Genomic DNA, 27356 nt, shown 5'->3' on the forward strand with positions numbered 1-27356 from the left:
GGTCATGAATGGTGATGCACAATTAAACAATTAACTGGAATATTCCCATCCTCAATGATAGGGGAGCCCAGCACATGAATACAAAAGACAAGACTGAAGCATTGGCAACCAACTTCAGTCAGAAGGGCTGTGTGGATGATCCTTCTCAGTCTCGTTTTGAGGTCCCCAGCGTCATTGATGGCTGTCTTCAGCCAATTCGATTCATTCCACATGATATCAAGGACAAAGGCAGCAGGCACATGGGAACACCACTACCTGGAAGCTCCCCTCCAAGCCACTCACCATCCTGAATTGGAAATGTATCGCTGTTCCTTCACTGTGGCTGGGTCAAAATCCTGGAACTCCCTCCTTAATAGCACTGTGAGTACACCTACACCACAGGGACTGCAGTAGTTCAAGAAGGCAGCTCGCCGCCACTTCTCAAGGGAAATTAGGGATAGGCAATAAACACTGGCCTAGCCAGCGTTGCCCACATCCCGTAAATGAATAAAGAAAAATGGCTGAAGGCATTGGATACAGCAAAGGCTACTCGGCCCTGACAATATCCCAGCAGTAGTACTTAAGACGTATGCTCCAACGTCATGCCCCTAGCCAAGCTGTTCCAGTGCAGCTACAACACTGGCATCTAACCAACAATGTGGAAAATTGCCCAGGCACGTCCAGTCCACAAAAAAGCAGGAAAATTCAATCTGGCCAATTACCGTCCCATCAGTCTATCCTCGATCTTCAACAAAGTGATGGACGGTGTCGTTGACGGTGATATCAAGCCGCACTTACACAGCATTAACCTGCTTACTGATGCTCAGTTTAGCCACTCGGCTCCTGATTCATTACAATCTTGGTCCAAACATGGGCAAAAGAGCTGAATCCCAGGGGTGAGGCAAGAGTGACTGCCCGTGACACCAGGGCAGCATTTGACTGTGTGAGACATTAAGCAGCCCGAGGAAAGTTGATGCCAATGGGAATCAGAAGGAAAATGCTCCACTGGACAGAGTCATACCTAGTGAAAATGAAGCTGACCATAGTTGCTGGAGGCTAATCATCTTAGCACAGGACATCACTGCAGAAGTTCTTCAGGTAGGGTCCTAGGCCTAACCATCTTTAGCTGCTTCATCAAGGACCTTCCCTCCATCATGAGGTCAGAAGCGGGACTGTTTGCTGATGATTGCAGTGTTCAGTACCATTTATGACTCATGTACTGAAGCAGTCCATGTCCATATGCAGCAAGATCTGGACAATGTCCAGGCTTGAGCTGATAAGTGACAAGTAACATTTGCACCGTACAAGTGTCAGGCAATGACCATCTCCAACAAGAGAGAATCTAACCATTGACTCTTGACATTCAACAACATTCCCATCATGGAATCCCCACTATCAACATCCTGGGGGTTACCATTGACCAGAAACTGAACTGGACCAGCCATGTAAATACAATGCTACAAGAGTAGGTCAGAGACTGGAAATTCTGCAGCAAGTAACTCATCTCCTGACTCCCCAAAGCCTGTCCACCATCTACAAGGTCAAAGAAAAATTACAATGCCGCCATATCCATGTGGGCCTCTTGTGGGGACAGATATAGCTAACTTTTCTATGTTTCTATAGAAAATGAGACCCTGCACCACATTGTCACGATGTACAAGAGTGTGATGGAATACTCTCCACTTGCCTGGATGAGTGCAGCTCCAACAACACTCAAGAAACTCAACACCATCCAAGACAAAGCAGCCCAGCTTGACTGGCAGCCCATCCACCTCTTAAACATTCACTCTCTCCAGCACCGGCACACAGTGGCAGCAGTGTGCACCATTTACAACATGCACTGCAGCAACTAATTAAGGCTTCTTCCACAGCACCTGCTAAACTCAGGACCACCTAGAAGGACAAGGGCAGCAGGAGAATGGCAACGCCACCACCTGCAAGTTCCACTCTAAGCCATACACCATCCTGACTTGGAAATACATTGCCATTCTTTCCTGTTGCTGGGTCAAAATCCTAGGTCTCCCTTAGTAATAGCACTGAAGGTGCGCCTAACCAGATGGACTGCAGTGGTTCAAGAAGGCAGCTCACCACCAGCTCCTCAAAGGCAATTAGGGATGGGCAATGAATGCTGGCCATGGCACTCAAAACCCATGGAAGAATAAAAGAAAGAGGTCTATCACTTTCTCCTGAAACTGCCGAGTAATTGTGGATGGTAGTGTAAGCTGTTACAATACACCCTAGACACCCAGGACGGCATCATTTCCAACAGGTACATGATCCTCGGTTCCCTCATTCTATTTCTGCTGTTAATCACAGAGATAGTGAGAACACTGGGGTCCATCTGTGCTGATCTACATTTATTTTTCTTATTCTTTTATGAGATGTGGGTGTTGCTGGCTAGGCCAACATTTATTGCCCAACACTAATTGCCCTTCAGAAAGTGGTGGTGAGCTGCCTTCTTGAACCACTGCAGTACATTTGGTGTAGGTACACCCACAGTGCTGTGAGGGAGGAATTTTCAGGGTTTTGACCCAGCGACAGTGAGTGAACAACAATATAGCTCGACATCAGGGGCATAGGACTTGGAGGGGAACTTCCAGTTGGTGGTGTTCCCATGCATCTGTGCCCTTCTCCTTCTAGGTGGTAGAGGTTGTGGGTTTGGAAGGTGCTGTCGAAGGAGCCTTGGTGAGTTGCTGCAGTGCATCTTGTAGATGGTACACACTGATGCCACTGTGCGTTGGGGGTGGAGGGAGTGCATGTTGAAGGTGGTGGATGGGTGCTACTCAAGCTGGCTGCTTTGCCCTGGATAGTGTCGAGCTTCTTGAGTGTTGTTGGAGCTGTACTCATCCAGACAAGTGGAGAGTATTCCATCACACTCCTGGCTTGTGCCTTGTAGATGGTGGACAGGCTCTGGGGAGTCAGAAGGTGAGTTGCCCGTCGCAGGATTTCTAGCCTCTGACTTGCTCATGTAGCCACAGTATTTATATGGCTGGTCCAGTTCAGTTTAGGTCAATTGTAACTCCCAGGATGTAGATAGTGGGGGATTCAGCAATGGTAATGCCATTGAACGTCAAGGAGAGATGGTTGGATTCTCTCTTGTTGCAGATGGTCATTGGCTGGCACCTGTGTGAAGCAAATGTTACTTGCCAGTTATCAGCCCAAGCCTGAATGTTGTCCAGGTCTTGCTGCATATGGGCATGGACTGTTTCAGTATCCAAGAAGTCGTGAATGGTGCTGAACATTGTACAATCATCAGCGAATATCTTCACTTCTGACCTTATGATGAAAGAAAGGGTGTTGATGAAGCAGCTAAATATGGTTGGGCTTAGGAAACTACCCTGAGGTGCTCCTGCAGTGATGTCCTGGGATTGAGATGATTGACCTCCAACAACCACAACCATCTTCCTTTGTGCTAGGTATGGCTCCAACCAGTGGAGTGTTTTCCCCCTATTCCCAGTGACTGCAGTTTTGCTTTTCCTTGAAGCCACACTTGGTCAAATGCTGCCTTGTTGTCAAGGGCAGTCACTCTTACCTTACCTCTTGAGTTCAGCTCTTTCCTTCATGTTCGGACTAAGGCTGTAATGAGGTCAGGAGTTGAGTGACCCTTGCGGAAAACAAACTGTGCGTCAGTGACCGGGTTATTGGTGAGAAAGTGCTGCTGGATAGCACTGTCGACAACCCCTTCTATCACTTTGCTCACGATCGAGAGTAGACTGATAAGGCAGTAACTGGCTGGGTTGGATTTGTCCTGCTTTTTGTGGACAGGACACACCTGGGCAGCTTTCCACATTGGCGAGTAGATGCCACTGTTGTAGCTGTACTGGAACAGATTGGCTAAGGGCGCAGCTAGTTCTGGAGCACAAGTAATCAGTATTATTGCTGGAATGTTGTCATGGCCTATAGCCTTTGCAGTATGCACATCTACTTATGAATCCATTCTGTCATATACAGATGGGCATGACCCTTATAAAAAATGAAGCACAAGGAGAATGAACAAGCTTTTAAAGAATACAACATGCTCACTGTGGGCAGAATTGGGCTGAAGGTGTTTTATTCGGTCATCCAGTGCTTGCTTTTCAGGAACCAACTGAGTCAGCATATTCTGAAATTCCTAGAAGAACACACACATAGAAGAACATTTTTCAGCTGGATTTTAAGGAAAAACTTTAGTAAAGCAACACTTAAATTAAACGCAAAGGTAAAAGGCTGCAGGTATTTTCAGAAAGTTTTCACATAGGCAGTAGGTCTCAATTAAAGTTAATTGCCTGCTCTGGATCTGAGCTCTTGTATCACCAGTCTGTGTGAGTTGCTTCCCACTTCACCCACCCACTGTCCTCCATTCATTCTCCCTAATTAACTGTATTACACCTCAGTCAACATCCTATTCCATTCATCTCCACTCCCCTAGTGAATTCCAATCCTGATATCAATAGTTTTGTTAGCCTTGATATTAACCCCATCCTCATGACAGGCAAGATAGTCGAGAAGGGGAAGAGGTTAAAAATTGGAATTCGCAGAACTCGGGTCCAGTACACCACACATATGCCTGCCACCATTTTGATGCCATGAATATCAAGGCTTCTAACTCCCCCCCTGTGGAGAGGCAGGATTTTTATTGACATATTTATATTGGACTCATACAGAGCAATTGGGTCAAAAACAAAAATTGCTGGAAAAACTCAATAGTCTGGCAGCATCTGTGAAGAGAAAGACAGAGTTAACATTTCAAGTCCAGAAGAGTCATACGGACTTGAAACGTTAACTCTGTCTTTCTCTCCACAGGTGCTGTTAGACCTGCTGATTTTTTCCAGCAATTTTTGCTTTTGTTTCAGGTTTCCAGCATCCGTAGTATTTTGCTTTTATTTCAGTGCAATTCAAAACTAATTGGTGCTGCAAAATTGGCCCTCGCAAATCAACACACTACCATTGAGTGTACCTACTGGAGCACCAATGATGCTGCGTCACTGTGCCTTCCTTTTAATCAGTGCATTAAAATAGTACAAACTTAAATCAGTCTGCTATTAGGAAATAGAGATAGTTTAAGTAAGTTATATTTGTATTTGTGGGTGTTAGGAATGAGTTTTGGCTTTAAAGTTTAAGTTTGATTTGTATTTCTGCATTTGTGTTAAGAAAAGGTCGAGTTGCGTTTTAGTTTCATTTAAGGTGCCTGCATTTCTAATGAGAGTTTTACGGCTGTTGTCACTTTTTGCTATGGGCATGTGAAGCAGTGGTGTACTGTTGACGGCTGAATAGGTGAGAGAGAGTGTGTGAAAGAAAGCTTGAGTGCAAGTGGTGCCCCAGGGAAGAGGAACATTGGAAGGAGAGTTGAAACCCTGAAGGTGAACCCTTGCGTCTGGGAGAAAGCGTCAGTTTGGAAGAAGATTCCAACCAAGTTCTTGCAGAGTGGAAAAACTCATGTGAAAGATGGAGTTCAGTGAGACTGGTTGGCTCATGGTGACAAGTGTCTTGGCTGGGGGGGGGGCGCAGTTGAGGAGAGATCCATAGCATCTATCTGGGGTGGCAATTGTCACTTTGCATGGACTGTGTACTTGCTGAGGACATTAGAGTATAAGATAGGTTTTGTAACTTGCGTTATCCTTAAAAATCTGTACATATCTGTAAAGGTATGGTTGTGGGTGAACGAGTATTGTAATGTAGTCCAACCTTTCTTTAGTGTTTAATAAATATTTTATTCTTTTGTTAAAAGTTCATCAGCTGACTCCTGTGACTCCGTTCAGTAGTTACTCTCCACGTATCTAAACAAAAAATAAAGTTAGGATCTATCAAGCCAGATTCCACCCTGGGATCATATTTGTCCAGTGGTAACATCAGCTAGGATCCTAACACTATCCTGTCTTGGAAGTTATCCCAGTATGAAAGATTTGAAATTGTCAGCCTTACTCAAGAAAATTCATCAGATTTGACTAAATATGTACTTTGACAATATTTTTTTCGAATAGAGGTGAGTCAAGCTAGAAAAGAAATAGATATGCCACTACCTGGAGCTGTTGCTGTAAAAGATTCACTTCTTTTCGCCTCTGGTCATGTTTCTGGTTTACAAGATTCAGTTCATTTTTTTGAACTTCCTTTCTGCTTTGGATTTCTTGCACTCTGCTCGTGACATTTTGCTGCTTCTCAGTCTGAGGCAGATCAGAGTTATGATTACATTTAGGAGAAAAAAATGAAAATATCAACATTAAATGCACTGAGCCAAAGAAAAATTACAATGGAGCCACATCTATGTGGACAGATACAGTTAACTATAGAAGGTGAGGCACTGCACAACATTGCCACAATGTTAGTCAGTAATAATCAAAAGGTGTGCATAGCTGATTTTGTAGGTTTAGCTCAGTGAACTGATATTGCCCTTTTAGTGGAATATTCTGCTCCATCTACCCACAAGTTGGTGATTTTCCACTTTTTATTGATACTGTGGTTTTGCACTTCAATGCATTGCAATAGATTTCCTCATTAAAATGGTTGTCAGGTGCAAAAAAAAAAGTCTCTCAGACCCATGCATTTAATTTTAGACAGTTAACTCAAAGAAGATTGCAAAATATTCTTTGCTTTAAGAAATAGTCCCTGCAATTTTGAAACAAGTGAAAGTATGCAACTTTCTGTTGTCAGTTACATTGGAATTCATAACTTTAGTGGCATAAACTGATCATTACACTATGCTCCTTACTGAATTCTCAGAAGAACTAAGATTGTCAACACATTATTCTGATTTATTTGACAGGGATTGATTATGTACAATCAATGTTATCAAAATCTGTAAACTCTATACCTTTCAGATGTCCAATCTTATCCAGAAACACAGAGAGGCCTTGCATTTAAAACTGTACTTTTAACAAATTAATTTTGAATGAAGAAAGATACAATAAACTTTAAAAGATTGTCAGTAAAGTTTCAAGGACCCACAAAAATGTTGCATTCAATTTTAGCAAAATTAGTTATTTTTCAGATTAAAACAAGTCTAGATAACTGGATAGGATCACAGCTGTATCTAATAAGCATTCATTTTTGAGCAGAGTTTTCAATCAATATCCACTGAACTATTCATTCTTTTTCAAAATGCAGTGAAAATTTTAAAACTGCTTTCTCAAAATATTTTTGTTCTAGTTACAAAATGTTGAGAATTAATTAAATACTATCCTCAAAAAAATTGTCTTTTGGAAACTAGACGAACGGAAAATGTACAATAAACCGCTGGCAGCTCTGGCTGTATTTTAAGGGTAACCACTTACCTCACTATTTTAAAATATTGTATATCTATGGTGGGGGGTGGGCGGGGGACTCTCCTTTCAGTATGTTCTTTTTGTTAGCTTCTGCTGTACATTCAAATATTGAAAATTGCAATTAAAACAGGGAGCTGTATTTGTGTGTGTGGTTGAAATATAATCTATCAAAGCTGTTGAGTCTGTGGTTACCCAAACCTCATCCAATATCAGTCAATGACAGAATTTAACTTTTTTGAAAAACTTGTTTCAATGGGTACGATAGGTTGGATGAAAGAGAAGTGAAAAGATACTAATAATTTAGAATGAATTAGATTTTCTTGGTATTTAATCCAGATGTTCTCAATCTCCTGGGCACAGTTAATACAGGTAAGTGATGCAGTGAAGAACACAAGCCTGTAAAAGGGTTTGTATGATTTTATATCCATAGTCTCAACATTAATTAATTAGAGCAAAAATAGACTCCACATCAGCTATATGAAACAAGTATTATTTTGAAGTGTGAATCATACTTATCAGGTCCTGCACATCTACTTACTAATGCCTCCAGTTCAAGTTCCAGACTTTTTTTTTTGGCCTTTAACTGGACAATCTCGTCTTGTTCCCGGTTTCGTTGATTGAGGAGTTCTTGTCGTCGGATCCGCTCCCACTCAAGTTGACGCTGACGTTCAAGTTCCTGCTTAGCTGCCTAAAGGGGTGCAATAAATGCAAATATAGCTATAGAGAACATTGGTTTCCTAAAAAATTCAAATTTACAATTCTAAATCAGGAAAAAGAGAATGCTCAGGAAACTGCCAAACAGAACGTTTTTGTAATCATTAAAAAATTAAGTTTAAAAACATGCCAAATTAGTTTATTATTGGCATTACCTGAGATAACAATTCAAAAGTCCCATCATCATTGTACACATGCTGCCGTTACATTAGGTGTTATTAAATGCAGAGTGTAAACATTTATGCTTTACACCAGCTCTGTAAAACACAACTCTCCTAATTTATATAAGTTACGAGAGCTCTATGCAGTAAAACTCACTTTTACTATCTAACGCTTAGCATTGAACTGTCTCAAGGAAACTCCACGCAAGTACCATTTACATGTTTGCACATGTATAAAAGAAGAAGTTTTGAATTTTGAGAGTAGTGGTAAACCACTGTGTGAATGGAGCACACAGCTTCTGGTACTAATGAGTTATTAAGCCACAGGTCACTTGGCGTTTACATTCTTAGGTTGCACATCGTAAACCTATAGGGTCAGATCTAGACTCAAAGTCTTTGGCACACTTTATGACTTATTTCTCCTCCATGTCATATATAAATCCCTAGGTGACCTCTGCCAATATTGTATAAGCTGGGAGTTCGGAGATACAAAACAACAGCTTGGAGTGACTGTACAGAAATCCGACCCCAAGGCCACGACTGGGAACTTTACAATCATAAGATCACAATCTGACTTCAGAACACAGCATATTGAAGCTGAGAAGTTCAATAGATGCTTTCAAACTGATGTAAGATTCAGATTCCTCCACCTTGTGCCTACCACCCACAGAATCTAGAAAATACACTGTTTCCAGGTTTAAACTCTTTATTACAAACCTCTCGTTTTTCAATTTCTTTCCTCCTTTGCTCTTCCTTTTGTCTTTCCAACTCGCGTTGCTTCTCCAATCGTTTCTCCAAATCGAGCTGCTTTTTCCATTCCTGTTCTTGCAGCTCACGCTCCCTTCTCTCCTGTTCCTCCTTTGCCCGCTGTGCTCTACGATCAGCCTCTCGTTGTTGCTGCTCCAGAAGGGTCTGACGCCTCCGCTCCAGCTCTGCATTCCCTTTTTCATAGTTGGCTTTTCTTTTATCCTCAAAAGTGACTGTAAATATCAATTACTATCAGTTCTAAAAAAATTAAGTATGAGTCTAACTTCAAGCACCAGCAGTTAAAACCTCAGAGCAATATGTGCAAACCCTTTCATTTAGACTTTTGCTAACTATTTTGTTTTTGATTATTTGCTTTTTTTCCCTGCACATTAACAACATTGTGCCTTTATATAGCACCATTAATCTAGTAAAAATGTCCCATGGGGCTTCACAGCAGCAATTATCAGTCAAAATCTGTCACTGAAGCACAGAATCAGATATTAGGTCAGATGACCAAAAGTTGGTCAAAGGGTAGGATTTTTAGGGGAATCTTAAAGCAGGAGAGAGCGGTAGAGAGAGGAAGTTGTTTAGGAAGGGAATGGTTCTGTATGTGTTGGGCATCGATGCCCTGGAATCAAATTTGTTTATATCACAAGTAAAGTTCAGGGAGGTCTGAGCATTCGACCTGTCTGCAGCCAGAAAACATGGAGGCCTTTAGCACCTCACACTGCTGGATGCACTTACATTTACCCACAGTGGTAATATACCACCAACACTCTCACTTATGTTATTGGGCTGCAGTCAATAATAGCAAAATATTAATGTAGCATTTTAAATTATACCTCACAAGATGCTCATTATAGTTAAGTGAATTTAAAGTTATCTATATCGGAAAGACCATCTAAATTTTTTTGAATCGAGGTATTCTCAACAAATGGTAGGAGTCTGAGTCACAGATTGGTCCCTGACAAACTGATATTTGTTGCACAAGACATATCCCAATGTGATCTGTAGCAGTCAAAAAAGTTAACTTTCCAATCCCACTCATTTTAAAGGCAGACACTGGGCCTGTGGACATTTTGTGTTCACCTAGATCACAAAAATTAGCTGATATTCTTCTAACATCAAATGTTTAGCACTCAGGAAGACCTACAGGTTGAAAGGGTGGACTCATGCGTGGAAAGTGCTTACATTTGAAAAATGAAGCAAAGCATCCAAGGTAGGTAATCACTCCTCTTCATTTTAGATATTACACACAGGGGACAACTGAGGAAGAGAGTGAGCTCTGAAGTGCAGTTTTAACACAAGTCAATAGGGACAACTCTCCCAATTATATGATCTTGTGCAGTCACCCAATGTAATAAACAATGCTTAGTGAACGGGGAGAATTTAATATTTAAGATAATGCCATTTGGTTTATCAATAAATGATGCCCAGGAAGCAACTGTAGAACACGTGAAATGACTCTTTAACCGTCCTCTGCAGTTGGTGCCAACAATCTAGCAACAATTTAAATATACTGAAGCAGGAAAATTGATAACACTGCAAGATGTCACCCAAACTGCCAATTTCCTGGTGATTGTTGTAACACACTCGAGCAATGAAATTACAATACTCAAGTGTCTCATTGACTTCTTCACATTTAATAAATAACAAGCAGGGACTATTAGAAAGCCCTGACTTATTTGCTCTAGTAATTTTTTGGACACATTCACTGCTCAGAATGGAGACTATGCTGAATCTGCTACACGAAAACAACACTGACACCATTTTATCCCTGCCTATTGCAACATTTATTGGTTATAAATCAGTCCAATCAATGAACAGGATGCATTGAAGGAAGAATTCAAGTAAAGATACATAAAGTGAGATGCAATGCCATTTAACGATTGGGCAATCAATCGGTTGCCATACTGGAAACAGGACTATGTTTTGTCCAATGTAAAGCAACCAAATGCAAAAAAGGGTGGTCATGACACGCAAAATCTTAACAGAATATGGTTGCAAGGCGACCTTAAGTAGAAGCCTGTAAATTTTACTTTACACTAATATTGCACTTTATTGTAACTTACATTACAGTAACGCTATTTGTTGTGTGTTTGATAATGTGTATGTTTGGTGTTTTGTGCACTTTAGTAGCATTGCTTATTATGTGTTAGCAACCCAGGTTCACCATCACAATGTTAATGGCCTGCACATAACAAACATTACTGCATTCTGTAATGATTCCTTAATGCTTAATCAATGTGTTCGACATTCACTATTAAAATTTTGGACAAGTTGAGAACAGCAATTATAACCCATTTTACATTTAATACTATAAAACATGTTAATGCAAGAAAGAAATAAGACACACGCAGGGTAGTCGATTTACCAGGTGACTTTTTTTGGGCATCCTGGATTTCCTGTGCTACTTCCTGATATTGAGCTGGGGTTCCATTTATTCCATCACCCAATTTGCTTGACCTAAAGAAACAAAAAACAGAAGAACTACAATCTTCTCCAAATTTTGTATTTATATGGCTAAAAGCACTTTCTGCATGATTTCAAAGGGCTGTCCTGATAATCAACAATGGGACAAATTTCACAAGGACACATATAAGCATAATATTAGATTCTTTCTATAAAATTGGAGTCAAATACAGTGAGAACAAAGGAAAAGGAGCACCCACTTTTCTAACAGGCATTACTGGATTCACCTTAAATGGTGATCACCCATTTTAGGCTTCATAATGCTTTAAAAACAATGTGAAATGTATAACAAGCTAACACACATCAAAAAGAGGAAGAGAGGCTAATATTCTTGGATCCATTCCTTTATCAGAACTCTGTCCTAAGGTTTTGTTTAGGTTGTCTCTCCTGAAGTTATTAGTTAAAATAGCTATATCAGCATGCCAACAATTCAGGTAATTTCTTGTCTACCCCTCAGCATGGAGTCTGGGACAGGACAGGGGCAATGGTGAGTTTAAAAATGGAATACAGTAGTATCTGGGATTATCGTATGAATACATTCAAAAAGGTTTCAGTTAACAAATTAACACACTGCATTTGGCATTAGATTACTCATCAAATGAACGGAGCCCTGTCCAGTTATGCTGAAGCACATATATTACTTGTAGTTTGATGCTTAAATTATATATAATCTTCCAAGATACAATACTTCTGTCTTAAAAGGCAGGCTCTAAAATGCTGGAAAATTAATAAAGCATTAAAAAATATAAGTTTCAGGGAGGAGGAGGGATATTTTCCCAAACATCATTAGAAAATAAATTTAATGCTTTCAGCACTCTCATCTCTCTTCCACCTTATTTGCAAACTGTGTTTTGCACAAGTTCTTTTCCACAACAAAAATTGTTGAACATTGTGCAGCTTAAATTACATCAAGCCCATGTCTTACCATGCATTATCTACAACTTTGTCTTTAAAGGACAAAGGACTTTTTCCTGCAGTCAGCTTTTGCTAGGTTTCAAGGCTGGCTTGTATGATGGTCAATCCTTGGATGAAATCCAGAGGCTGCTCACATTCATGGAGCTCTATCCAATGAAGCATGGTGTAGCACAGATGAATATTAAGAGGGATGAAAATTACTATGTATGGATCATGTCACCGTGCTGGGAAAAAAAAAATCACTCACCTAAATGAGGGGGGTGTCAGTTCTGGGGGAAGTGTGAGAGGAAGAGGTTGACCACACTTGGCCATTTCAATCAAATGCATTGCTAAAATAAACTCTTCTGCTCTGAGCTTTCCATCCTGATCAACATCAGCCAGATTCCTGTAATTCAACAATGTGACAGAGAAAGAGGCTTAATGCATAATAGTGGGTAGCACCCAACATGTGGTCATTTAAAATATTTTACAATCTCCTTTAAATGCTTTGAATTTCTTATTATTCAGTTATTTTGAAAGTGACCAAGGCCCAAGGCACCAAGTGTTGGCCAGACATCACCATGCAAGATAGGAAGGTAAATTAAGACTGCTTAAATATACTTCTGCACCACTGATGATGCAGTGGCACCAACAAAGGCCTTGGCATTGTGAGATATTCTCTCTTCTCTGTCGAACAGCATGACAAACTGGAAATGTTTACTAATTTTGTTTTTGTTTAACAGAAAGCATTTTAAACCTAACCATTATTTAACTTCCCATTTTCTGAGTGGTCTTCACCAGCTACAAGTCGCAATCATCACTCTCCATTCTGACTGCAGATTACTGCTTGGTCCTCACTTCCTGTGTCATTCAACATTCCACATATATGTCGTTAACAGTCGGAACTACCTCTTCACCTCTGCTTTTGAGTTGTCAGGCTACCTATCCAATATTCAGTCTTGGATGAACCACATTTCCCGTGGTTGAAAATTGGGTAGACTAAAGCCATTGTCTTTGGCCCCCGAGCATAAACCCTGTGCCCTAGTCAATGATTTCAAGAACACACCCCCACTACGCCACCCCACCACCCCCACCAGCAAATCTCTAATGGTAGGCCAGTCTGTTTGCTACCTCAGTGTTCTATACAGCCCCGAACTTTGATTCCAACTCTATCACAAAGACCAGGCTGTCTATTTTTGCCTCTGTACCATCAAAGCTTCTGTCCCTACCAGCACAATCTGCCAATGAAACCTTCGGCTCTGCCTTTGTCACCTCCAGACTGAACTATTTCCATGTTCTTCCGAGTGGCAGCCATTCTCTACCCTTCATTTGAGTTTCTTCAACTCATTTAAAACTCTGCTGGCCATATGCTATCCCAGGTTAAATCTCGAGGGCTCACCAACCCTTTCCTTGCTAACGTGCATTGGCTTCTGCTCCCTGCCACCTCCCCCCGCCCCCCCAACCACACCCCCCCCCCCCCCCACCCCCCCACCCGCCACCACCACCCACCCACACACACACACCCTGCAGCAATTTAAATATCTCGTCCTTGTATCTGAATACTTTAAAAGGCTGATTCATCCTTATATCTGTAACCTCCTGAAGCCCTACAACCTTCCAGTACTCTCTTTCTCCAACTTTGGCCTTCTCTGAATTCACCCTCTCTTCACTCCACAATTGGTGACATTCCTTTCAGCTCCAGGATTTCGTCCCTCTCCATAAAACCAACATCTCTGATCAAGTTTTTGGTTACCTATGCTATAGGTCCTTCTTTGAGTCAGAATCCAATTATGTCTGATTACACCTCTTTGAAGTACTTTTGGATGTTTTTCTATGTTCAAAGTGTTATATAAATATATGCAGGCTGCTGTTGTCATAACCTGCTCCTTTGCTTTCTTTCAAAGGTCTCCTAAAAACTTCTCTCTTCCATCATGCTTTCAATACTACCCTCCATCACCAAAAGATCCTTTTCATCTACTGTGCTCATTCTTGTTAAACACCTTGAGAAGTTCTTTCGCATGAGAAATGCAATATAAAGGCCGTAATTTGCTTTTAATAAAAACAACCAGATGCAGTATCCAGCAGGGTTCCCTCATAGCACTTCAATCAGATTGCAATTTATAATACAAAACATAACAGGTTTTAAAAATCACCAACAGGACAGGTCATACTGTGTTAAATCGCGCAATATTCAACAAACAGTGCCTTGAATTAAATTTGAAAGCCAGTTAATTGGTTGGTCAGTCTGTGTGTTCATAGAACATCTGTAGAGAATGCGTAATTACAGCAGAACTCACCATATGGTAGCTAGTTGGTTGTGTGACAAATTGGACTGTACAAGAGCATTCCTGGCTTGGGGGCCTGAAAACAAAACCAAATCATTAGCAGGCTAGTACATTGTGCTTACAACAATCAGGGGCATTGTCCTGCGTTCAGTTTATATTCGTCATTTGCGTTACATAATTTGTACCTTTTCTGATCAAAACATTTCAAAACAGTAGTAACCACTTGTACCAATAAAATTAAATGAAAATTTCAACTATTATTGCCCATTCATATATAGCAAAACCTGGGTTAGTCACCATTTCTAATCCCAGCCGGACAAAAACAGAACAAGCAGGCAGTACCACATAGTTGAGGTGTTAATGCAGCATCTGAATGTTGGAAAAAATTGCAGCAGAGGTTCTGTGAAGCACCTGGGGCTGAGTTTTAAATATATCCCAAAACTATTGTCCTATTAGCACAAATATTAATACTTTCAACCACATGTATTCTCATCGAATTAGAATGGAAATCATCACTATGGCAGAGTACATCATAGAGACAATTCTTCAAGCAGTATTCCCAACAAAACCCATGTGATGACCTTGCATTGCAATAGGTCTGCTATTAAGTGCTGCAGTATGATTGATCAAATAACCAATACTAAGTCTGCACCAAAGAAAAGGCTTCAACAAACTCAAGCACATAGACTTCGCTGACCTGAGAGGTAGCCATTCATGGATTTATCAAGGCTATTGAACAATTGTCGATATTTGAGCCTGGCAGGCTGAGGAACTCCCCAGTCAGAGGAACTCATTTTAGGTGAGGCGAGAGAAGTAGTGGATGATGATGAACTGCTGAAAAAAGGGAAACAAAGATTTGAAGCTAACAATTAGATATAATTTCAACCACAAAGTTTCAAAGCATTAATCCTTATGTTATTCACGTGAAGATTCAAACCCATGCAAGAACTAACGCTGAAAATACAGTCTTAGAGTATTGCAGTTTAGTAATACAGTAAAAAGTGAAAAACAGACACACTGAGCCAAATCTTGACCACTTAATCCCTGTCAGAATGCTGGGTCCATTTTCGGGCTGGGAACCTGATTTCCAAAGAGGCAGGCTTTGCCCAGGCTCTTTCCCAGAATAATGGCATTAGAACCCTACCTCTAAGTTCCCTGACCAATTAGAGATTAAGAATTCCATTCTGTCAAAGGAAAGATTTCTAATATGAGGGACCACAACATGAATTACACACGTTCACCAGTACTTAGGATTTTTGAGGCTGCAGCAACCACTGGGATGGGGGAGAGACCTGGGAAGGCTGCTCTTCCCTGGCTCTCTCACTCTTACCTGGAGGTTCTGTTGCAGGGTCTGAGAAGCTGCAGTGAGGCGAGTTCTCTCAAGGAGGGGGGGAATAGTTATCTCTCCAACGAAGCAGAAGTGGATGTAAGTGGCTGAGGAAGTCAGCAGCAGAAGCATGCTCCCGCCAATCTGGAGACAGTGCAACAAGGGGATCCAGGACCTCAGGAGTGCAGAAAAGCTGAGTGGTATAACAATTTCAGGTGCCAAGCCCCACAACACTTCATTTACCTAGCATTTTCCTACACAGCATTTCACAAGTTGACACATCTTGCAGCTCCACTCTTTTCTCTCTCCGCAAGTGCCTCACGCCCCCATCTGAGCAGCCAACACTCTCACTCGCCCTCAGCCTATTGCCTCCTCACACCCATGTCTCACAGTGACCCTCTGCAAATGGTGTCCTTTCCCTCCTCTCCAAACAAGCAATTATAAACACTCACACCCCTCTATTTTCTCCCCTTGCAGGAAAATAGCAGATACTACTTGGCAAGAGGCAGAGACACAATGGGGTGACCCCCAGTGACAGGCACCTTGTTGGCCATTGGCAGTGTGTGCCCACCTGTTCACAAGGAAGGAGGTCTTGCTCCAGGAGGCAGCAGAGTTCAGCAGGGACTTGCCATGCCTGTCTGAACCACTGGAGCTCAAACACATCAAGAGAGTTGATTTTTGTCTGCAGACCCTGATTTCGGAGTCTCGCATCCTTCCAGCTGGATCTTGGTGTCCTGTAGAGGGATATGCGATTGAGGCAACAGTAGTTGTTCCTAATGCTGGTGCAATTGTTGGCAGTGGTATGGCTTCTGCACTTGCCCTTCAGCAGTGATGAAAGGTGGAGATTTTTTTGTTCCATTCATTTATGGGATTTGAGCATCACAGGCAACGCCAGCATTTGTTGCCCATCTCCAATTGCCCTTGAGATGGTGGTGGTGAGCTGCCTTTGTGAACTGCTGATGTCCTGCAGTATTGTTAGGAAGGGAGTTTCAAGATTTTGACCCAGTGACAGTAAAGCAACTGCAATAAAGCTCCAAGTCGGAGTGGTGTATAACTTGGAGGGAACTTACAGGTGGTGGTGTTCCCATGCATCTGCTGCCTTGTTCTTTATGGTAGAAGAAGATGTGGGTTTAGAAGGAGCTGTCAAAGGAGGCTTGGCAATTTGCTGCAGTGCATAGTGTAGATGATGCATACTCCTGCTACAACGCGCCAGTGGTGGAAGGAATGAATATTTAAGATGGTGAATGGGGTGGCAATCTAGCTACTCAGGGTCTGCCCTTAAACTGCCTCATTAACGACCTTCACTCCATCATAAGGTCAGAAGTAAGAATGTTCGCTAATGATTACAGTGTTCAATACCATTCGCAACTCTTCTGTGCGCACCGGCAGAAAAATTGAGGCAACATTCAGGCTTGGGCTGATATACGGCAAGTAACATTCATGCCACCCAAATGCCAGGCAATGACCATCTCCAACACAAAAAAAAGGAGATACTCTAACTATCTCTCCTTGATGTTCAACACCATTACCATCATTGATTCCCCCACTATCAACATCCTGGGGTTACCTTGACCAGAAACTGAACTGGACCAGCGATATAAATACTGTGGTTACAAGTCCAGGTTAGGGGCTAGGAGTACTTGGGCAAGTAACTCACCTCATGACTCCCCAAAGCCTGTCCACCATCTACAAGGTGCAGGTCAGGAGTGTGATGGAATACTCTCTATTTGCTTAGATGGGTGCAACTCCAACAACACTCAAGAAGCTTGACACCATCCAGGATAAAGAAACCTGCTGGTTTCTGGTCAATGGTAACAGTCTCAACCCTATCATCCCAGTGGGTTGCCAACTTCAAGTGTAACTATAGCAGAACGAAAATTAAGAACAGCATAAGCAAACAGGAGCTCTTAAAAGGACAACTCTTTCAGTCCTTCAGTCCAGAAAGCTGCATTTTAAAAAGCTTATTAACATTATTTGAAATAATCCTGTGCTACATTTGCAAAAAGGGAGTTTATGCATTTTTATGAAATACTTCTGTTCACTGTTTAAACAAACTTTACACTATTTAAAATTGTGGACAAAGGAACTTCATACACATGTTAACACATTAAGCTCATTAATCTATTAACCAAGTGTTACAAGTGCGATTTTTTCTGCCTTTGCAATCACATCATCTTGTGAACAAAGACAAAAATGTTGAAATTATCTAATGAGGGCGTTTTGTTTTCAGAGCTTGTGACATATGCATTATAAACATTAAGCAACAAATCTTCATTCGGCTGACAGTGAACCCCCAAAAAGACACTGTCTATAAACAAAATTAGTGCGTGGTGTTCTGAATTTGCCAAACGTGGCAATGCAGATTTAAATGTCAAATTCCACACTGCACTGTGAAAATAATCAATGCAATGCCAAGGGCTTGTGACTGTGTTACTATGTTCTCCTTTTTCATTACACTCTCTTTGAAATTCCTTACAAAAATCAACAGAGAATACCTATTTTCCAGAATTAATTGCCTGATAATGAAATCACACTCTCAATCACATTTCATTATGCAAGCTATCAATTATCATATGAAATAGGAAGTCTTCTATTTTTATTGAAAGTGGAATTATTAAGGATCTTTAAAAATAATACAATCTGCTGTGCTTACCACAATGTGCCGTCACTTATTGAGTAGGGAAAGGTCGAATGAGAAATTTGCAATGGTTTCAATAACAGTTTTCCTTGGCACTTTTCTAAATCTACACTTGCTTTCTGTCATATGACAGGTAAGAAAAGGATTTTCTGACAATTTGCCAAACAGGAACAAAGAATTGCAACAAGTTTTTCTGACATATTGGACAGAAAAAAATAAATGCATTACATTTCCCATTCAAAAACGCTGTTTTTTACTTAGTTGATTTAACAGCTTCAGCTAGAACTAGAATGTGTATTTAAATAATGTTTGCTTACACTTAAAACAAACAAGTGACTAAATCTGCAACATACTCATCTCCTCTGTGTAATCCACCCAAATGCAATGGACGGAACAACATTACATGAAAAATATTACCTGCTGGAGCCAAGATCAATCAGTGACTGAGCCTTGTGCAGGCCAACGTTTCCAAATCCTGCTAATGGCTGCCTCAGAGGCCCAGTATGGGAGAGTGCTAAAAAAAAAGAACACCATAACATGAGGAACAAAGGTCAAGGAAGAGGTACAATAGATTCCCCTCACTTTTAGGTAGTTTATCTTAAAACTTCCCTCCAAGTACAAGAATATGCTTTTCATTATTCTATCAATCATGGACAAAGACACACAAAGGCAGCAGGTTGGTCCAGCCCGGGATTTAACCAGGTAAAATACACAGTAGTGTGGAGGCAGCTTAAAATTATGAAACAAAGAACATGAATTTTGACTTAGTTCAAGTACTTTCACAGCTAATTGGTTAAATGAAAAGTTATTCCCTTATAATTAACATGAAGTTTGGTGGTTAGCCTTAAAGACAACCATCGAAGTATGATGGGTATATGGAGTCTTCTGCTTTACTTTCACTGAGGTGTGGATCTTGAACAATGTCAAACTATAACCTGTGGTTTCAGTTGAACAGAACTGCAACTGTTATGTCCCTAGAAAGCTGTAACTGCACAGTAACATTATATCCATTGTGTATATACAGAGACTCTCCAACTACAAAACATACTTCACAGTCAGAGGAGAGGTGCATGCTATCGTGGATACCAAAATTGCAGAGTGCAGATCAATCAATACCTGCAATTTCCTGTTCACAGCCAGGTCATTAGTGAACACACCAAATGGAATCCAGGGATGGAAACAGTTTACTAGTTTAAACTACATGAACCAATTTGTTGAAGAAAATTTATAGTTCCATAGAATGAGTACTGGAAACTGTAGAGGCAGGAAAGGGAACTTGCAGCGGGAGAGGGTGGATCCAGTTGTTGTAGTCCATGTAGGTAACAATGACATATGCAGGGCTAGGAAAGAAGTTCTAGTTCGAGAGTATGAGCAGCTAGGGGCTAAATTAAGAAGCAGAAGCTTAAAAGGTAATAATCTCTGGATTATTACCTGAGCCATGAGCAAATTGAAGTAGGGTAAATAAGATTAGAGAGTTAAAAATAGATTGGTATGGAGGAAACAGGTTTTGATTCATGGGGCACTGGCACAAATGATGACACAAATAGAAGTAAACAGGTATGATCGAATTGCCATTATGGAGAGGTGGCTGCAGGGCGACCAAGGCTTAGAACTGAATGTACAACTATATTTGACATTTAGGAAGGATAAGCAAAAGGAAAAGGAAGTGAGGTAGCGCCATTAATAAAGCATGACATCAGTACATTAGTGAGACAGGATCTTAGACTGGAAGGTCAAGATGTAGAACCAGTTTGGGTGGAACTAAGAAACAGTAGGGGAAGCAATCATTAATAGGAGTAGTTTATTTTATTCATTCACGGGATGTGGGTATCACTGGCTGGGCCAGCATTTATTGCCCATCCCTAGTTGCCCTTGAGAAGGTGGTGCTGAGCTGCCTACTTGAACCGCTGCAGTCCATGTGGTGTAGGTACACCAACAGTGCTGTTAGGAAGGGAGTTCCAGGATTTTGGCCCAGCGACAGTAAAGGAACAGCGATATATTTCCAAGTCAGGATGGTGATTGACTTGGAGAGGAACTTCCAGCTGGTGGTTTTCCCATCTACCTGCTACCTTTGTCCTTCGAGATGGTGGTGGTCATGGGTTTGGAAGATGCTGTCTAAGGAACCTTGGTGAATTCCTGCAGTGTATCTTGTAGATGGTACACACTGCTGCTACTGTGCGTCAGTGGTGGAGGGAGTGAATGTTTGTGGATATGGTGCTGGGTTGCTTTGTCCTGGACGGTGTCAAGCTTCTTGAGTGTTGTGGGAGCTGCACTCATCCAGGGAAGTGGGGGGTTTTCCATCACACTCCTCACTTGTGCCTTGTAGATGGTAGACAGGCTTTGGGGAGTCAAGAGGTGCATTACTCGTCGCAGGATTCATAGCCTCAAACCTGCTCTCGCAGCCACATTATTTATACGGCTAGTCCAATTTAGTTTCTGGTTAATGGTAACCCCAAAGATGTTGATAGTGGGGGGATTCAGTAATGGTAATGCCATTGAACATCAAGATTCTCTCTTGTTGGAGATGGCCATTGCCTGACACTTGTGTGGCACAAATGTTACTTGCCACTTGTCAGCCCAAGTCTGGATATTGTCCAGGTCTTGCTCCATTTGGGCATGGGCTGCTTCAGCATCTGAGGATGAGGTCAAGTATGTTTTTCCCTCTTGTTGGTTCCGTCACCACCTGCCGTAGATCCAGTCTAGTAGCTATGTCCTTTAGGACTTGGTCAGTAGCGGTCCTACCTTGCCAGTCTTGGTGATAGACATTGAAGTCCCACACCCAGGGTACATAATGCACCCTTGCCACCCTCAGTGCTTCCTCCAAGTGGTGTCCAACATAGAGGAGCACTGATTCATCAGCTGAGGGAGGGCGCTATGTGGTAATCAGCAGGAGGTTTCCTTGCCCATGTTTGACCTGATGCCATGAGACTTCACGGGGTCCAGGGTTGATGTTGAGGACTCCCAGGGCAAATCCCTCCCGACTGTGTACCACTGTGCTGCCACCTCTGCTAGGTCTGTCCTGCCGGTGGGACAGGACAAACCCAGGGATGGTGATGGTGGCGTCTGGGACATTATTTCTAAGGAATGATTCCGTGAGGATGACTATGTCAGTCTGTTGCTTGACTAGTCTGTGAGAACAGCTCTCCCAATTTTGGTACTAGCCCCCACGTGTCAATAAGGAGGGCTTTGCAGGGTTGACAGGGCTGAATTTGCCGTTGTCGTTTCCAGTGCCTAGGTCAGTCCGTCCGGCTTCATTCTTTTTTTGAGACTTGGTAGCAATTTGATACAACTGAGTGGCTTACTAGGCCATTTCAGAGTCAACCACATTGCTATGGGTCTGGAGTCACATGTCAGCCAGACCAGGTGAGGATGGCAGATTTCCTTCCCTAAAGGGCATTAGTGAACCAGATGGGTTTTTACAACAATTGACAATGGTTTCATGCTCATCGGTCATAGATTCTTAATTCCAGATTTTTATTGAATTCAAGCTCTACCATCTGCTGTGACGGGATTCGAAACTGGGTCCCCAGAGCATTACCCTGGGTCTCATGATTTTAGTCCAGCGGCAATACCACGTCATCGACATCAAACAGATGTGGTGTGTAGCGCACAGAATACATCAGGAAAGTAGAGGTGCATGTAACAAGGGTAATGCAGTAATCCTGGGGGGCTTCAATCCACCAACAGGCATACATACATACGAACAAGGAGCAGGAGTAGGACATTCGGCCCCTCAAGCCTGCTCTGCCATTTAATAAGGTCATAGCTGATCTGATAGTAACCTCAAATTTGCATCCAGCTTACCCTCGATAACCTATTACCTCCTTGCTTACCAAGAATCTATCCAGCTCTACTTAAAAATATTCAAAGACTCTGCTTCCACCGCCTTTTCAGGAAGAGAGTTCCAAAGACTCATGGCCCTCAGAGCAAAGATTTCCCCTCATCTCCATTTTAAATGGGCAACCCTGTATTTTTAAGCAGTGACCCCTCGCTCTAGATTCTCCTATAACAGGAAACATCCTCTCCACACCCACCCGCTCAAGACCCCTCAGGATCTTAAGTTTCAATCAAGCTGCCTCTTACTTTTCTAAACTGAGTAAACCTAATTAGCACTAACGCTGTGGAGGACAAACTCCTGGAATATATACAAGATGTTTTTCTAGAACAGTGCGTTGAGGAATCAACTAGAGAAAGACCTATTTTAGATCTAGTTGTGTACAATGAGAAAGGGATAATTAATAATCTCGCTGTAAAGGAGCCTTTAGGGAAGAGTGATCATATTATGATGGAATTTTACATTAAGCTTGAAAGTGATGTAGTTCAATCCCAAATTAGGGTCTGCAGTCTAAACAAAGGAAACTACTTATGTATGAGGGGAAAGTTGGCCATGGTAGACTGGGAAACTACATTAAAAAGTATGTCAGTAGACAGGCAATCCTGCAGATTGGAAGTTAGAAAACGTATCCCCATTATTAAAGAAAGGAGAGAAAACGGGAAATGCTAGAATCTATTATAAACAATGTGATAACTGACACTTCGAAAAAAAATGGTAGGATTGGACAGAATCAACATGGAGATATGAAAGGGAAATCATGTTTGACAAACTGTTGGAGTTTTTTGAGGCTATTACTTGTAGTATAGATAAAGGAGAACCTGTGGATGTGGTGTATTTGTTATTTCAGAAGGTTTTTGATAAGGTTCCATGCAAGAGAATAGTAAGAAAAATTAAAGCACCTGGGATTGGGGGTAATCTACTGGCTTGAATTGAGAATTGGTTAACGTACAGAAAACAGAGCGTAGGAATAAACGGGTCATTATCAGTCTAGCAGGCTGTGACTAGAGGGGTACTGCAAGGATCAATGCTTGGGCCCCAGCTATTCACAATCTATATCAATGATTTGGATGTGGGGACCAAATGTAATATTTCCAAGACTGCTGATGACACAAAACTATGTGGGAATGAGAGCTGTGAGGAACATGCAAAGAGGCTCCAAGGGGACTTAGACAGGCTAATGAGTGGGCAAGAACATGGCACATGGAATATAATGTGGAAAAATGTGAAGCTATCCTCTTTGGTAGGAAAGACAGAAATGCAGAGCATTTCTTAAATGGTGAGTGATTGTGAAGTGTTGATGTCCAAAGGGACCTGGGTGGCCCTTGTTCATATATCACTGAAAGCTAACATGGAGGTGCAGCAAGCATTTAGGAAGACATATGGTATATTGGCCTTTTCTCATGATAGTGGATCACAGTCCATCAACAGCGAATCAGACATATTGAACTTGTTGAGGAAGACATGTGTTTTTTTAAAAAGGACATACCAGCAAAAACTGGTTGAGGCTTTAAGGTAACCACTTTCTGGAAAATTCCTATGTGGATTACACTTGACTGACTAGTCCAGAGATCATGGATATCACACCTAAAAGGTGTCAAGGCCTACTTCAGACAGAGAGACTTCAAAAGGAGAAATGCATTGCAAAAGGCTGAACTCTAATCTCCTATGATTGCAGAAACAATGGAGACTGATTACCATCTCAGCAGAAACCATCTCCTGTTGGTGGACGAAAGACATGTTTGTTTATCCCTTCGAGGAATACACAAGAAAAGGGGTTAAAAAGCCAGCTGCAACCCTGACCCATGTGTGCTAGTTCTGCTGTTCTAGTTCCAGTATGTTTGCGTGTGCTGTTAAGGTCACAGCAGAAGAACAGCAACTAGGCATCCCTGCAGCTTGCAGGTAAAAGTCTCTCTCTGTTGCTGGAGGCAAGTCACAAATCAGCAATGCCACAATCAAAAAGGAAACAGGACAACCCCTTCAGCTAACCTGCAGAACCAAGTGTCTCCAAACCAACTGCTCAACTGCTAAAGTCAGCTCTACCGGGACCACCCAACTTCACGGCTGCAACGTTTCACTACCTACTCCTCACGGACAAGATAAAGGCTGATTCATATTTTTTTTTACTTTTATTTTTGGACTCAACTTTTCATTTCTAATCTGTGTTGCATGCGGGTTGTGCTTTTATTATTTTTCTCGGGTTTTTAGTAACTCATAAGTTTACTCTTTCTTTGGCTCAAGAAAGCCTGGTTAAATTGGCTCCTTCTAAAACATAAATACATTTGGACCAGGAAAAGGTGTCCTGGAAAAGGGAAGGAATCCTTTTTAAATTAACCTTGTCGTGGCCAACCGAAAGGGTTGAATAAGAAGGGGAGCCAGTTCATCCCTCCTCACCCAGGAGCATAACAATTTGGGGTATCTTGTCCGGGATCATAACAAATCGGGGGACCTCGCCGGGGACCAGTCATAACACTTTAATGCAAGAGAATTTGAATACAGGTCTTGCTGCCATTGTATAGAGCCTTGGTGAAACCACACCTGCAGTATTGTGTAGAGTGTTAGTCTCCTTACCTAAGGAAGGATATACTTGCCATGGAGGGAGTGCAACAAAGGTTCACCAGACTGATTCATGAGATGACAGAGGTCTATGAGTAGAGATTGAGGAGACTGGGTCTACATTCCCTCGAGTTTAGAGAAGAATGAGAGGTGATCTCACTGAAGCATTCAAAATTCTTAGAGGGCGTGACAGGGTAGATGCAGGAAAAATATTTCTCCTGGCTGGGGTGTCTAGAACTAAGGGACACAATCTTAGAATGAGAGGTAGGCCATTTAGGGCTGAGATGAGGAGGAACTTCTTCACTCAGGGGGTGGTGAATCTTTGGAATTCTCTACTCTAGGGGGCTGTGGAGGCTCAATCAATGAATATATTCAAGACAAAGATTGATAGGCTTCTAGATATTAAAAATATCAAGGGATATGGAGATAGTGTGTGAAAATGACATTGAGGTAGATGATTAGCTATGATCTGGTTAAATGGTGCAGCGGGCTCAAGGGGCTGAATGGCCTTCTCTTGCTCCTCTATTCTATGTTCCTATGAAGGAGGATATTGAGAAAGAGGAAATATTGGGAGGGGAGGACCTCATTAGGTTGAATGTACCAAATGGAAGAAACAATCACATTCTCAGAGATTACAAACGCTTTCATCTGTCAGTCTGAGAGTGCCTACTAATGACTTGGATGAAGGGACCAAATGTTTGAAAGCTAAATCTGCCCACTGTACCAAGATAGGAAGGAAAGTACGTTGTCAAGAGGAGATAAAGAGTCTGCAAGGGGATATAGAGAAGGTTAAGTGAGTGGGCAAAAATTTGGGAGATGGAGTGTAATGTGGGAAAATGTGAAGTTGTCCACTTTGGCAGGAAGAATAGTAAAGGATTTAAATGGAGAGAGACTGCAAAAATCAGTGGTACAGAAGGATCTGAGTGTCCTGGTGCATGAATCACAAAAGGTTAGTATGCAGGTGCAGCAAGTGATTAGAAAGGCAAATGTAATGTTGGCGTTTATTGCAAGGGGAATGGAATATAAAAGTAGGAAAGTTTTACTGCAGCTGTACAGGGCCTTGGCGAGACCACATCTGGAATTTGTGTACAGTTTTGGTCTCTTTAATTGAAAAAAGATATAATTGCATTAGAAGCAGTTCAGAGAAGGTTCACTTGATTCATCCCTGGGATGAGGGGCTTACCTTATGAAGAAAGGTTGAACAGGTTGGGCCTATACGTATTGGAGTTTAGAAGAATGAGAGGTGATCTTATTGAAACGTATAAGATCTAACGGGACTTGATAGGGTAGATGCCAGGAGGATGTTTCCACATGTTGGGGCAACTAAAACTAAGGGACACAGTTTAAGAATAAGAGGTCACCCTTTTAAGATGGAGACGAGGAGATTTTTTTCTCTCTCAGAGATTTGTTAGTTTGTAAAATTCTCTTCCCCAGAAAGCAGTGGAGGCTGGGTTATTGAATTTATTCACGACAGAGTTAGACAAATTTTTGATAGGTAAGAGAGTCAAGGGTTATTGGGGGGGGGGGGGCGGTGTGTGTCTGTGTGTATGTTGAGGGTAGACATGAAAGTGGAGTTGAGACCACAGCCAGATCAGCCATGATGTTATTGAATGGCAGGGCAGGCTCAAAGGGCCAAATGGCCTAATCCTGCTCCTAGGTCCTATGTCCCTATGCCTAAATCTATTTAAAGCACAATTCATTTGACTGCCTTCATTTTAGGTCAATTTCATATGGAAACAAAATCTTGTCTAAATGCAATTAAACTTGTGACCTACATGATTACAGAACTTCAATGTTCTTTAAGTGACAAATGTGGATTGTAGTTAACAGAAATGTGTAATTTTTAAAATTAATATAAGTTAACTAAATGTTATTAATTCCTTAATAGATATCAAATGAGAAAGTTGACAGAAGGTGGCGAAAATAAAACTACAGTAAATTTTGTGTTACTGACACTTTGCAAATCAGAATTTTCTAGTAACCTTAATCTCTGATAGCTCGTTTTTTTTGTCAGTCACTTTCAGTGTTCAAATAACGCATTCTTTAAAAGAAAACTAATAATAACAGCAGATTGTAAATCTACAGAAGTTGTTCTTAGACTACATTGAAATTATTGGATCAGTTTTGGTTACTGTGCTTGAACAATAATATACCACTCGGACCAGCTGTCAGTGAAACTGAAACTGACAGCTTGACTTTTTTTAAAAAACTGATCTGAAGGTTGTGATGTCAGTTGTAGTGTCAGCTTGGTCTTCAGTTGTAGTGGTTTTACTGTGGTCCCCTGCTGTGCTAGGACCCTTGATTGCCTAGCTGCTGCCCGTTCCCTTCACCCCTCAAAGACAGAGCGGCACCTTGCCTCATGTCCGGAGTAATGTAACTTCCCATTAATGGGCATTTTTGATTAACAGCACCACCTGTTCTCTGAGCATGGTAGATAACAAAGATTTTACTGTATATTGATTATTACCATTATGGTACATTTATTGCAAATGAGAGCTACAAATAAAATCATG

The 27356-nt window shown here is 41.6% G+C and overlaps 1 protein-coding gene across 11 annotated transcripts in view; it reads right to left on the reverse strand.

Moving 5' to 3' along the window:
- Positions 1–27356, reverse strand: part of LOC144680734 (intersectin-2-like) — a 217153-nt gene that overhangs the window by 103659 nt on the left and 86138 nt on the right. For 7 of the 11 annotated variants that reach the window (XM_078542041.1, XM_078542042.1, XM_078542036.1 and 4 more), the window contains 9 exons: positions 18873–18969; positions 15188–15324; positions 14503–14566; positions 12474–12611; positions 11214–11305; positions 8810–9072; positions 7756–7905; positions 5979–6119; positions 4003–4090 (listed from right to left, as the gene is read on the reverse strand). In XM_078542041.1, the coding sequence (XP_078398167.1) occupies positions 4003–4090; positions 5979–6119; positions 7756–7905; positions 8810–9072; positions 11214–11305; positions 12474–12611; positions 14503–14566; positions 15188–15324; positions 18873–18969 (1170 nt within the window). The remainder of the gene's footprint in view (positions 1–4002; positions 4091–5978; positions 6120–7755; positions 7906–8809; positions 9073–11213; positions 11306–12473; positions 12612–14502; positions 14567–15187; positions 15325–18872; positions 18970–27356) is intronic. The other 4 variants (XM_078542045.1, XM_078542037.1, XM_078542040.1 and 1 more) reach the window with 1 other exon arrangement.

Source organism: Cetorhinus maximus, chromosome 5 (assembly GCF_964194155.1).
Source record: "Cetorhinus maximus chromosome 5, sCetMax3.hap1.1, whole genome shotgun sequence".
NCBI classification, from domain to species: domain Eukaryota; kingdom Metazoa; phylum Chordata; class Chondrichthyes; order Lamniformes; family Cetorhinidae; genus Cetorhinus; species Cetorhinus maximus.